At 42.5% G+C, this 13,284-nt stretch overlaps 1 protein-coding gene across 4 annotated transcripts in view; it reads left to right on the top strand.

The window, feature by feature from the left end:
- Window positions 1-13,284, top strand: part of LOC144691756 (sorting nexin-9-like) — a 98,672-nt gene that overhangs the window by 7,707 nt on the left and 77,681 nt on the right. For all 4 annotated transcript variants that reach the window (XM_078560187.1, XM_078560185.1, XM_078560184.1 and 1 more), the window contains one exon: window positions 4,344-4,418. In XM_078560187.1, the coding sequence (XP_078416313.1) occupies window positions 4,344-4,418 (75 nt within the window). The remainder of the gene's footprint in view (window positions 1-4,343; window positions 4,419-13,284) is intronic.

The raw sequence follows: 13,284 nt of genomic DNA, 5'->3' as shown, positions 1-13,284 counted from the left end.
GCATTACCCTGGGTTTCTGGAATACTAGTCCAGTGACCATACCTCTATGCCACCACATCCTCCTCTGACAAGAACCGGACTCCAGGCTTGCCTTTGACCTCCATTTCTCTCCAAGTCTGATTTTAAGGAAGAACCCTGTATTTCACTTAGAATAACCTAGTACCCAGGATACGAGAATACTTTGTTGCATCTTCAATGGACTCAACCTACAACTGAGTTCCTAGGACCAAGACCAGGAATTCTGCCAGACAAAGCCACCTAAAAGAACTTTCCTTGGACATTGATTCTGGATTCTGGACTCGTTTGAAACCATAATTCTTATCAAAATTTTGAGAGATACTGGGCCAGATCAATCACTGATGGTGGCTGATAGTACAATTTGTGTTTCAGGCAATTTTATGAAGGAGAAAATATTAATAAGAAACATTAATGGAATTTATAAACCTTGGTCCTTTGTGTAAAGTCAACTTACAAAGTCACTTTGTAAACAGAATTTAACGGTGGAAATTATTCTTAGATCACCTATTGAAGGGGTAGATTTTATTCTGGGTAATGATTTGGTTAGTGGTGACAGTAGTGTGGCAACAACTGTATTGCAGCAGGCAGTTGATTATGCTGAGCTTAACCAACTTCAGAAAATTGCTGTGGCCAAAAATGAAACATTCTCATCGAAGTTGACAAGCAATTGAATGAAAACCTGATTAACGTGGAAAACCAATTTTCATGCGTAAAAGAGGAGTTTAATAATGGAAAATGAGAATTGGTGAGAACAATTGAGAATCAGTCACAGAGAGTAGAATACTTAACTGAGGGCTTGAAATGTCTGAATGATAAACGCATAGAAGCAAACTTTAATGAAGGTCAATCTTCAGTTAAAACTTGATGAACTTACAAGCGTCAGAAGTTGCTATGAAATAGCGTGGAAAATTTCTTGATCAAGAAAAGGAATTGTTGGTAATTCAGGATAATTGGTTGAATGCAGAATTAAAAACCAAAACAAATGAACTGTTTGAACGTCATTGTGAAAAGAACAATGAGATTCTTGAACTTCAAAGCAAATTGGAGAAAGGGGAGGTGTGTGATATGGAGCGTCACAGTTCTGAAGTTGTTCCTGTGAATAAAAACTCCTTGCTACATTGTGGTCCAGTTGAGCAAAGAACTGATCCAAGTAATATTACTGATGTATCAACTTCAGTAATGGACAAAGTGAAAGCAACTAAAGTGCCTGCAGAATTGGAAATTAAGAAATGTCAACAAAAAGTGCAAGATGACCCTTCCAGATCAATGACCAGAGACACTGACTTACAAGTGCTTGCTGGTACTAATACACAAAATACAGCATTTGGAATCCAGGCAAGTGGACAGTTTGCAAAAGACCATTCAAAACCTGTAGAGGAGAGGCATGATATAGTTCATGGATTATGCAAAAGAGTCGAAGGGTTGGAATGAACTGTGAAACTCCAGAGGGAGAAAATCATTGTAGCTTGAAGAGAAATTTGAAATAGTTTGAAATAGGATTAGGATAAAACAACAAGGTCACAGATCAAACCAAGCAGGAGTACGAAACCTTTTTGTGTGAACGTAAAAAGAATCTCAATAACATCCTTGAAATGGCTAAAAGAGGTTTCGATCAGAGAAGAAAGATGTTAATGCACAAAAGTGCCATTTTGACTTTGCTAAATTGAAGTGAGAATTTACCGCATTTGAGCTCGGAAAATGATCTTGGGGATGGAATTATGCTTACAGCTAATGAAAAGGACAATCGGGCTATGGACTTAAATGAAACATTTTTTGCTGAGTTGAAGTCTGGGAATAAGAAGAAAAAGAAACAAAGGGGTTGAGTTATGATAATGCTATGATGTACAAACACTGCTAATCTTGTTACATTTATTGAATTTGTTTAAGTACATTTTTGTAATTGTACAATGTGATGTGCAGTTGTGAAATGAGATAGAAAATGTATTTGTATAGTATGTAATAAGGTATTTTTTAGAGATTTATGATAAATTTGTGTGTGGTGGATGTAAGGCCATTGTAAAGAAACCTTCACTGTTGTGAAGCTTTCTGTCTTTTAAGTGGAGGATGTTAGAAACTAGAGATGGTTTAAGTTAGTTATATTTGTATTTGTAGGTGTTAGGAATGAGTTTTAGCTTTAAGTTTCTCCCATGCTGTGCTAATGGCCCCACTGTTACCTGCTTCCAAAGCACAATGGGTTTCAACCAGGTGCCTTGGTAGCTGAATAGCTCAACCTGAAACCATCTTGTCACATGACCAAGACTTGAGCTGTCTGAATTCCTTAATTATACAGCTTTTAAATTTTATCTTCAGTTGTGGTTTAACCTCTGAAGAGAACCAGACTCCAGATTGCCTTTGACCTCCATCTCTCTCCAAGCCTGATTTTAAGAAAGAATTTTGCCTACAGAATTAGCTAATATAAGAATACTTTGCTGCATCTTCAATAGACTTAGCCTGCAATTGGGTTCCTAGAACCAAGACCAGGAATTCTGCCAGACAAAGCCATCTAAAAGATCCTTCCTTGGACTTTTGAGTCTGGATTCTGGACTCACGTGGAACTGTAATTCTTACTTTTAGCGTGGTTTTTGTCCTGAACCCCTTTCTTTCCCTCATCCCTCTTTTTTTTATTGTATGAATGCAAAATGGTGGACATTGTGAAGCCCCTTCCTGTGTGCGTGTGTGTGTCTGCATGTGTGTGTAAAATAAACTACCCCTCTTATTTTACCTTATCTCGAGTTTGCTGTGGGGAAATATGCCAGGAATCAGAAATCAAAAACGCCTTTCTGTTTATGGACAGGCAGTGAGAGGAGAAATCAGGGCTGTTTAAATTAATCCCCCTGCTGTCCATAACACCTGGTTTGGAATTTCTGGTTGCTGGTGCCTTTTAGCTGTTGCAGTTCTTTAAACCATGCATTATCACATGACTTTCAGTTCTCCAATTTGCTATTAGGCTGTTCCCAAAAATTCACATAGGGTCAAAAGACCACTGGTCAAATGGGTGTAATGCTCACACTGGGAAACTTCTGGTTGAACTTATGTTGAATTGGAAAATCTAGGTTCCTGATTCGTGTCATAAATTTTGACCACCACACTATATTCAAAGAGCAATTAGACCAATTTATTGAATGAAGAGTGGAGACATGTTTGATGTAGAAAAAATATCTAGAAGATCAGGACAGATTGTTTTAAGGCCATTGAAAATGGGTCAGCTCGTCGGTGAGTTTGGAGGGGGGAAGTAATGAGAACTCCAAGAGCTTCTACGTCCTGATCAGCAGCCTCTCTGGAGAAGATGATGTATTATTGTTTCCCTGCTAATTGAGCATCTATCACCTGCCTGATGGCACTACGGACAGAACACTGACTGAAGTTGCTGATTCCAACCTGTTGTACCCTCGAATGAGTGATTGCGTGGTGTAGGAGTTGAAGCCCTTTGCAACTTTTCCAGCTGTGTGTCCCCTGGTGTTTGACTCCAAGTTCCTGCTACATAGGCCAGTAGCTGCCTGCCTACTGAGGCGCAGACTCCTCATACACTGCCCCTCTGTTATCTTCTGATAAGACATTTTGTTCCGGAAGACTTGCATCCTGTGAGGCCTCCTGTGCCCTTGCATTCTTTATGTGGCAGCCACAATGGCAATTCCAGCAATGTTTCAATTTTTTCCTAGCACTGCTATAGCCAATGAAGTAATAATGCATCTGCAGCTAAAAGTTGGTCTCCAACAGCTCTGCAATATCAAAAACTTCCCAAATCCAACCAGAAGAGCCAAAAATTTGTTTTACAATTCTGTCAGTCTAAAATGACTATCCAGAGCCTTGCCTCAATTGAGATGAAGATGCCCTGAAGTTGTGGCCTGCTTTCTGAATATTTGCACTATGCTTTCTGGGCAGGCTTAAGAATAATCAGGTCAAATGTTCCCAGGCACCAATATCACAAAGGGGTCCTAAAACACGCACAGTATCCCTATTTCATATTTTAATGTGCTCGGCATTCATTTCAAGCGGTCATCAGGGATACCTAAAGAACCTGTTGACCAAAATGGTGGTCAGTGCATTTCAGGTACACTTCCAGGGTGGGACGTCCCATCGAGATATTGTTATTTTGAATGACTTTTTGTTGGTTGAAAAATTAGCAAAACAGCATTGAATTTCTACTCCAGAATCTTTATTCCAGCAAATGAATATAGTAAAAGTACTTTTAAATCAATTTCCGTATTATTTAGATGCACTTTGCACTTCAGAAAGTGGTGGTTCTTCAAAACTATGTCCTTAACTTTAAAGAATATTATAACTTACAAGGCATACCTATACATCTGATGTGATTGTTTCTTCAGGATAATGACAGTGGTTGGTATGAAGGTATCAACTCTAATGGAGAGCGTGGACTGTTCCCAGGCCAAAATGTTGAGGTAAGAAGCAGGAAAATTTAGTGTCAATTATTATAAATTATGATTAAATACAAAACTTAACCAAGCAAGTAACCCCAAAATACTGTACTGATTCTAATTTGCCTGATTATCTGGTCTTCCTGATCCAAGTTTTACATTTGCTTTAGTGAATCATAGTTCAATACTTTGCATATCCCATTATCTGTGCATCGTTCCAACTCTGTAGAGCAATAGCAGACATTGAAAGTAAAATAATTTGCACATGTCAGACCACAGGACTACTAGTTGTTTCATTATTAGGTAGGTTCTTTAAAATATGAGACCAAAATTGCAAAAGGTACTTTTTCAGCAGAAACAAGTTACAATTAAGAAGTGAATTATTGAAGGTCTACAAATTCATTCAAGATGATTTCCCATAATTGTTAATGCAGTTTATTATAAAAGTGATTAAATAAATAATCTGTAGAATCACATGAATAGTCTTCATGCAGACTATGAACTAAAATAAGGATAAAAGTGAGAACCATAAGTATCCACATACCACTTCCCCACAGCAATGTAGCTAAGGCCAGTAATTTAGTGAGTGAATTCTATTTCTGTAATTGTCTTCCCATTCATTCCTTTCTCTCTCTGTAAAGCTCATTTGTCAGTATCTTTGCCTCCAATGCTCTTTCTCATTCCTGATGCCTTTCTTTCTTACTTAGTATCATTGTCTCCTTTCTTCTCTGTTTATCCTCAACTCTCTCTCTCTCTCTGTGTCTTTCTCCAGCAGACATTCCTTTGCTGATTTATTCAAGTTGTATTCTTTTGTCATCTTTTTGATCCCCAGGCACACACTAGATGGCGGCCAACATATAATTCTTAACTATAATCTTCCAAAATGCTATTGACACAGGAACCATTCCTTTAGATTGGAAAATTGTGCACTTTGCTATTTAGCTAAGGGGAGAGAGGGAAACCATGGAATTATAGACCAATTACCCTAACATCTGTTGTCAGGAAATTGCTCAAGTCTATAATTAAATATAGAGTGACTAAACACCTTGAAAATTTTCAGCTGATCAGAGAGAGCCAGCATGGACTTGTAAAGGGTAAATGATGCCTGATGAAACTGATAAGGTGATTAAATTAATGGACGGGGCAAGTCTGGATATTATCTATATGGACTTCCAGAAGGCATTTGATAAAGTCCCGTTATCTATAGTTGAAGCTCATGGAATTGAAGGCAAATTATTGATTGGTTTAAGAAATTGGCTGACTGGCACGTTGTGGGACACATGCCCCTCAGAGTCTGGAGTTCGTTAAAGTTAAGGAATCTTTATCAGAAGTATGCAGGGGAATCCTTCAGCAAACCAAAGCATCTCAAAGAGCAGTTACAATAACATACACTTATACACAATACAGCTTCAGCTGGTCATATGCCTGAGTGTGTTTTGTCTGCTTATGGTCTTCACGTGCACCTTGCAAACACATACTTTCATATTCTCGCAGGCAAGCAGGCCAGCAAAACAGAAAACAGCTCAGGCTTATCAGCTACAGTGACTTCATTTCTGTACACATATAGAAAATCAATGGCAGATGTGTAGGCAAGGGTTGTGGTGGAAAAATACAGTGAAAGAGGCAGCTTTCATGAATATATCTCCCTTTATAACACACATTAATTGTATCAACCCTTTGATCCCCACATCAATCCCTCCTGTTGGCCCCTGGTCAGAATACATCTGACCCAGGAGGACACAACTCATCTGAATGGACTCTCAACCGACAGGGTTGTCCAGGAATCCTTCTGGACTCCTGTGGGCATCAAGTCCTTGGCCCTATTTACATCCTGAGTCAATTTGCAGTTCTCTTACCACTTTTCTGGTCATCCTAGTGATGCCCACCTAGCATTGGAACATGAATAGCCAGATTAAACATTATAAATATCACCTTGACATCCCTTCTCTAGAGGTGGTGCTGAGGCAGCAACTGGGATGTACCCCCTGTTTGATATCATTACCATTTGCACAGCGTGCGAGATCATCAACCTTTGGTAACAACAAATGCAGATGCTGATGATCAGGATGAGCACTGAAGCGACAGTGGCAGCTATTCTACCTAATTTTCACCAATTATATTGAATGCGGCTGGCCACAGTGCTAGCACGAGCAGAATCCCTTAATAACCTGGCCTTCCCTTTGGTTAAATCAACTTGCACTCTCCCCTTTGCCGTAACTGCCAACTCTGACCGATGTAGCTGTTAGGGGCCTTTTTAACTGCTTCTTGAGCTGCTCTTCCTGATGTGTTATCCTCAGTTAACTTGTTTTACCACCAAGGGCTGAAACCCATACCTGTCAGACTCCTCCCTGCCAGGTGGAAATCTCCCCGGGAGTCAGAACCCTGAAGACAGAATGTATTGTTGTTCCTACAGCCCTATCCTTCATAGAGCTAATTATTCTCAGCAGTCAGGAAGCGCCGCTGGGTCGGAGATGTCCAAAAGGCCTTCTTCAAGGGCTCTACTGTGACTGTCACTGGGGAGTGACCATTTGTTGGTCTTAAGGATGTTACAGGTACACACTACATAATGTTATGATTCGGTGCAGCACTCATCTGTGGTCATGAGCAACATGCTAACAGGTTCTTTTACCATATGTCCATATGGTCCCATTCTATAGACTAACCATCTGCAATCACTCCTAGAGATTCAACTTCATACCTCTCCCTAGGTACATTCTTAGTACCTTGTGGCATTACAAGTTGAAATCTAAGTATTTTTTCCGCTGCTGGCCAGCTGTGTTGTCAGTAGCTCTCCTCTTCCTTGCACCAGATTAATTGAACTCAAGCTACTGCTCTTCCCATGTGCATGCGAGGGTACAGTTCCAGGTCCAATACCTTCGATATCTAATTCCACGTTAGCAATTAGATCTTGGGCCAATATATCATAGGTCCATCCTCTGGACTGCGAATCAGTTGACTTTATTTTGGCCCCTCCCAGCTTATACATTCCCTTGAGTAACCCCTTTCCTTGCAGCGCTACGGCTGAAAACGTATATTCTGTTCCTTGGGTAGCAAATTGCAGGCCTTCTCATTCTTGCGCCACCCATGAGATGTAGTCATTAATACACAAGAGTTGCCATGAATTCAAGACTGAATAAGTACTAGTGACTATTCTTCTCACATCCCCAAATGTACTTGGTTTCCTTCTACTTTTAAGGTTCCTTATTCCAGGAGCTATATGAATTTTATAATCACTGATTAGCTGCTGCAACTTGTGTTCTACCCAAGCAACTGATTCGGTATGATCGCCACATTTGTCCTTGAAGAGTTACATGTTACCTTTAACGTGACCATAGTAACATCATGCAACAATGTCTTCTGGTTCCCTACCCTAATTGTGAACAGTGGTGGGACATTGCGTCAGCTTCTGATAACTGCAAATTGTTCAATTAAAACATCTTGCATCAATACATCCTAATCGATTGATGACATCAGTAAATAGTTCTTGGAAATATTGTGCTTCAAGTTCCACCTCCCAAATAAATGGGAGCTAATTAATCCACCCCGAGTCTATTGAATTCCATGGGTTCTGTCCATACATGTCTGGGGGAAGAAATACCATTCCTTTGGGTTGCCCTTGCTTGCTATTGTGTTGTAGCCGGGGTTCCTCAAGCGCAGTGCCATGCCCATTTGATGCAGGGTGGCTCTTATAATGTCTTTTCCCTTACCCAAATCCGGTCCCTTGGATGCTACAATTGTTTGGGTTGTGTGTGTGAACTTGAGGTGATCTTATCTGATATCCACACATTGGGTTTCTTTATCCACCCTCCCCTGCCTCAACGTATTGCCCAGGATGCCGACAGATGCTTGTGTTGATGTGCACAGTGGGCGCCTCCCACGCTGCCATGGTTACTGGGGTGGGGGGAGGGGGTGGGGTGGGGGGAGGGGGGTGGGTTGGGGGGGGGTGGGTGGTTATCTAAAAATAAATAACTCAGAGATCTGCTGCAGGCCCTCCTGTTGGCAGAAACAGAATGTGAGTCATAAAGTTTAACCTGAGACCAGTGGTTCCATCTACTTCCCCCTAGCATATCCAAACACACGTAAATGTCACTGGCTGTCAGTGGACTGCATGAGGCCCTATCCAAAGGGGTGTCAGTCCTAGTTCGGAAGGCACTAACTTTACCATTACCCTGTCCCGTATCTCAGGAAGCTCATGTGGTTTAAGCTCAGTTCCTTGTATCTCCCTGACAGCAGCTTCTTGCTGCTGTTTTACTTCTGCTTTTATGCCTTGGAGTTGCTTGTGACATGGGTTCTTTGGTCAGGATCCATTGGCAGGGGAACTCCCCAACTGCATATAGCACCTCATTCAGTGATATTCCTTATTCCTTTGCAGGATCGTTGTTAACCTCTGGGCTATTACCATATAAGTAATGTCATATAAGTAATTAAAACACCAGATTGTGCATGGACTCAAAAGATTCTCCAGTGCTCCCTTTACCTGTATCCATCTTGTGGCCAATCCCCTTGTCTTCAGTTGTCACAACCCAAAATTCCTTTCACTTATATATTACTCCTCTGACCATTACCATCTTAAGTTTCTCTTACAGTCAGTTTCTCTATGGAGTATGTGTCAGTGCCTTGATCATTTAAAAATGTTTTCTTACTCTTCAAGCCATATTAACCATTTCATGTCACATTGTTTGTCAGGCAACTGAACAAGTCTGGGACCCATTCTTCAGTATAGCTGCACCATGTACTCTCGCATGTTAGTAACTTCACAATTTCCCAATCTGTAGGAATGTTCTCTAAAGCTTCGATTGAAAAGCTTCCTTTCACCCATCATGCTTGGTGATAATCTCCCTGACCTTTCCCACAAATCCTTATTTTGCATTTGTGGAAGGGTTATCAGGTCTACAGGGATCGTGCTGTGTATTCTGCCAACCAACTTCATCTGGGATTTAACTGTCTTAAAAGGATGCACCATTCGATAATTCTTCCTGACTCTCGAGTAATCTTCTCAAATAAATTATCTTTGCTTATCCCCCACTGCGCAGTCCCAATGTCTCAGGTGGTGGCCAGATTATCAAATTCAATTCTCTTAAAAAGTTCGTAGGCAAAGACATAAATACCTCCAAGAGAAAGCTGTCACTGTATTCATCTCATCCACACTTTCCTTTCACTAGAACGCACACCAATACCAGATTAAAACAGAATTACCTGGAAAAACTCAGCAGGTCTGGCAGCATCGGTGGGGAAGAAATCAGTTAACGTTTCGAGTCCTCACGACCCTGAGGTGCCAGACCTGCTGAGTTTTTCCAGGTAATTCTGTTTTTGTTTTGGATTTCCAGCATCCGCAGTAGCTTTTAGCTTTTCGTTTTTATCCCAATACCAGATTGATATATTCCATTGAACTCACCCTCACAACATTTAAGAAGTATTTAGGTGAGAACTTGAAACGCCATAGCATACAGGGCTACAGGCCAAGTGCTGGAAAATGGGATTAGAATAGATAGGTACTTGATGGCCGGCATGGACACGATGGTTCTAAGGGCCTGTTTCTGTGCTGTATAACTCTATGACTCTATGACACCCAAGGTGAGTTATTCCAATTCCTATTTGGTGTTGTGGCCTTTTTTCTAACTCTATCTCCTACCCCCAATCATTTCCTCACACCGTTTACACACCCAATAGTTACCATCTTATCATGTTCATGAGGCTTGGAGAGCCTTTACAGTCCAATGACATGTTTTTATAATATCTTTGAAAGAGAAATCAAACATTTATGTTTGGTTCCAGGCATTAATGTGTTTTGCTTGTCTGTTCTTTTCCTTAAACAACATATATTTTCGCAAAAGTGACCCATTAGTTTATGTCTGACATTTTCATTTTAAAATTATCCCAAATTGAAATAGCAGTGTGTTGGGTTTTGTTAGTGTTCAATTTATTCACTCAAGAACAAACCCCTTTTTGAAACAAAGAAACCACCTAGACTGTGTTTTTCTATTAGACTTTTTTTGAAAGTTAGAATTTGTTTCTTCCCTTAAACGTTAGGTAAATTTCCCTTTGAATGCTTGAAATAGCAACTCATGTCCAGTTGTTTATCAATTCCAATTTCAGAAACAATTATACCCAGGCCTGTTGGCTTTAAATGGTGGTTTTGAAAAGTCTGATACTCATTAATCAGTGTGTTTGCATCAGAACCCCCGTTCTCAAGCACTTTGTCTCGAAAGATAACAAGTGATGACAAACAGCCTGAATTGTTAAGGCCAAGTCTCTGAAGGGCAAAGCCTTTATGCTGTGCTTTATTTCACAAAACTCTTGGGTTCACTCAGAGCCGGAAACCATCATCACCTGTTTTTTTTAAAAAAAAGCACAATCAATCCATTGTGGCTTTGACCAAGAGCCAAATGGGCTCATATGTCCAATCATACCTGTAAATTTAGAAACTTGAGATCTAATATTGCCCAATGTACATTTAGTAATCTGAAAGTTGTGATGAATTGAAAAGGAAACAGCTGTCAGCACAAAAGGGTTAACTCTGCTGTGTGTCTGGGAGGTGGAGGAGGGGGTGTGTGGCGGAGGAAGTTTGGTACAGAATTGTGTCACTTTACCTAATTTCTTAATAACTTCCCCAATCAAAAACCAAACTCTATTTTAAATTTGCTTTATTAATTCTTTTGTTCCCTTTTCTTCAGCTTTGCCCAAATTTTGGATTAAATTCCATTGATTCGAAATCTTTCAGCATTTTGTAAGATGTTCCTCACCCAATGGGCATAATTTTCCCAAATTTGCATCAAGTGCAGTCGCCAGCAGGCAAAATGGCATCCTACCCGCCGACGGCGATGGCGGGTTTTCACGCCGTAACGTCCCAGACCCGCCTCATTATTTATGCATTCCTGGAAACACGACATTTCCATGGCGGGCGGGCTCTCATTTGCCCTCCCATCATCACCCCGCCGTGTTGTTTAAGGGAAAGAACAGACAGACAAAACACATTCATATTTAACAGGAAGCTGTCCGCACAGCACTCATCACCACCAGCTCACCACCGCTGCCCGGGAGACATGGCCAGCAAAGGAAAAATGAACGCAGCCCTCAGTTTAATGATGGGTCCCTCAAGCGACTGCTGGATGCTGTGGAGGCCCGTTGGGATGTCCTGTACCCCCGCTCTGGCCGCAGGATGGGCAGCAACATGACCAATGCTGCTTGGGAGGAGGTGGCAACGGTGGTCAGTGCCAATGCAGTTCAGAAGAAGACAGCCACCCAGTGCCGCTAGAGGATGAATGATGATCTCCATTCCACCAGGGTAAGTCATTCTTTTCATCACTCTCAACTCACACCCACAAACCCAACGCACATTCACAGGGCCCTAACTCTTTGCCAGTTCAAGGGACATCACCATCCACTCTTTCACACACACCTTCATTGTCCTCCGCCCATCCATGGGACCACTCACCACCCACACATGCCAGGCACATTTATCATCTGGCCTGGCAGGCATCCTGCTTACAGTTTCTCCATCTCTATTCATACAGGACAAGCTGGCACACAACAAGAGGGAGAGGTCACAGACCGGTGGAGGAATGCCTGAAATCAAGGTCCTCGCTGACTTTGAATACAAAGCCACTCAGCTGGCCGGTGAGGATCTGGACCCATCCTGTGCTGACAGTGAGGTCAGTGTTGCTCTACAAGTGAGGGCCCAGCTGTTCAACATCCATCAGACAACCATGCTGTGAGTGATGTGTCCTGTTTCACAGGCCACTGCCATGTACTAATTATCTCCCCTTGCTTCCGCAGGGACATCTGGGAAACAGCCGACAGGATCCATGACCCAGGGCCTCCAATCAAGCCCCTAAGAAACCTCTGAAGAGGAACCCGGAGGCACCCTCCTCGAAGTCCCATCACAGCACTCACCCACACCCTCCACCAGCGCAGAGACACACACCTCGGTGGGACCTAGCTTTAGAATAGACACGGATCACAATCTGGTGAACACATTGCACTGTCTGATCCACAGCAGGGACTTCCAAGGTCCCTGGCATTCAGAGGACTGCTGGAGGCCAGAAATTTGCTGAGTCCGTCAGGTGACGAGCCTCTGGACTCAGTCATGTCACATTTACTGGAGCTGCAAAGGCAAGCTCAGGAACACCAGGAAGGTGTGTCCGCTGCACTCCTCAGATTGCAAGGCACGATTGAGGAGTCCATCCGCCTGCCTTCAGGCTGAGGTGATAGCGCCAGCATGCCAATGCACTGAGGTCAACACCGGTAGGATCGCAGCCGCCATGGAAACCTTGGTCCAGGACGTTACTCCTGCACTGCTGCGTGGGCTCAACTCCATCGCTGATGCCATAGTTGGCCTACAACAATGTGTATGCAAGAGGGATGCAGGACAGTTCGGTCTCACTCCAGCTACTCCTTCCCCTCAATGAGTCAGCCAAGGGCCCTCAGGCACACATAGGGAGGAGGATCAGTAAGTGCACACTCTGGGCCCATCCACCCAGGTGACTCCTGGAGTGATTGGCCCATCAAAATTCCCTCTTCCTGTGACCTCAGCAGCTCCAGCTCCACAGGCCGAGGAGGGTGCCACTGCCACACAGCAGGACCCCAAAAGCAGTCCGGGGCTCTCCAAGTCCCAGCCCTCCAGAGAACACCTGCCAAATTCATCACAGACGGGGCATCACAGTCAGCAGGCTGCCTCCACCCTCACTGTGGATGTCCGGGGAGTACCAAGATGTAGCGGCAGGGTTAGGAAAGTTAAGGAGAATTGGTTGCACAGCCTGTGCAAGGGTGTTAATCACTTGCACGTACAATTCACTATTGTCAATAAACTCTCAAGAATGTCTCCCTACCTATGACTCCTTGCTCTGATGAGCAGTATTCTTGTCACTCAGATGTGAAACCTTTCTGCACA

Source organism: Cetorhinus maximus, chromosome 16, assembly GCF_964194155.1.
Source record: "Cetorhinus maximus chromosome 16, sCetMax3.hap1.1, whole genome shotgun sequence".
NCBI lineage: Eukaryota > Metazoa > Chordata > Chondrichthyes > Lamniformes > Cetorhinidae > Cetorhinus > Cetorhinus maximus.
This window is presented reverse-complemented; position numbering and strand designations above follow the sequence as displayed.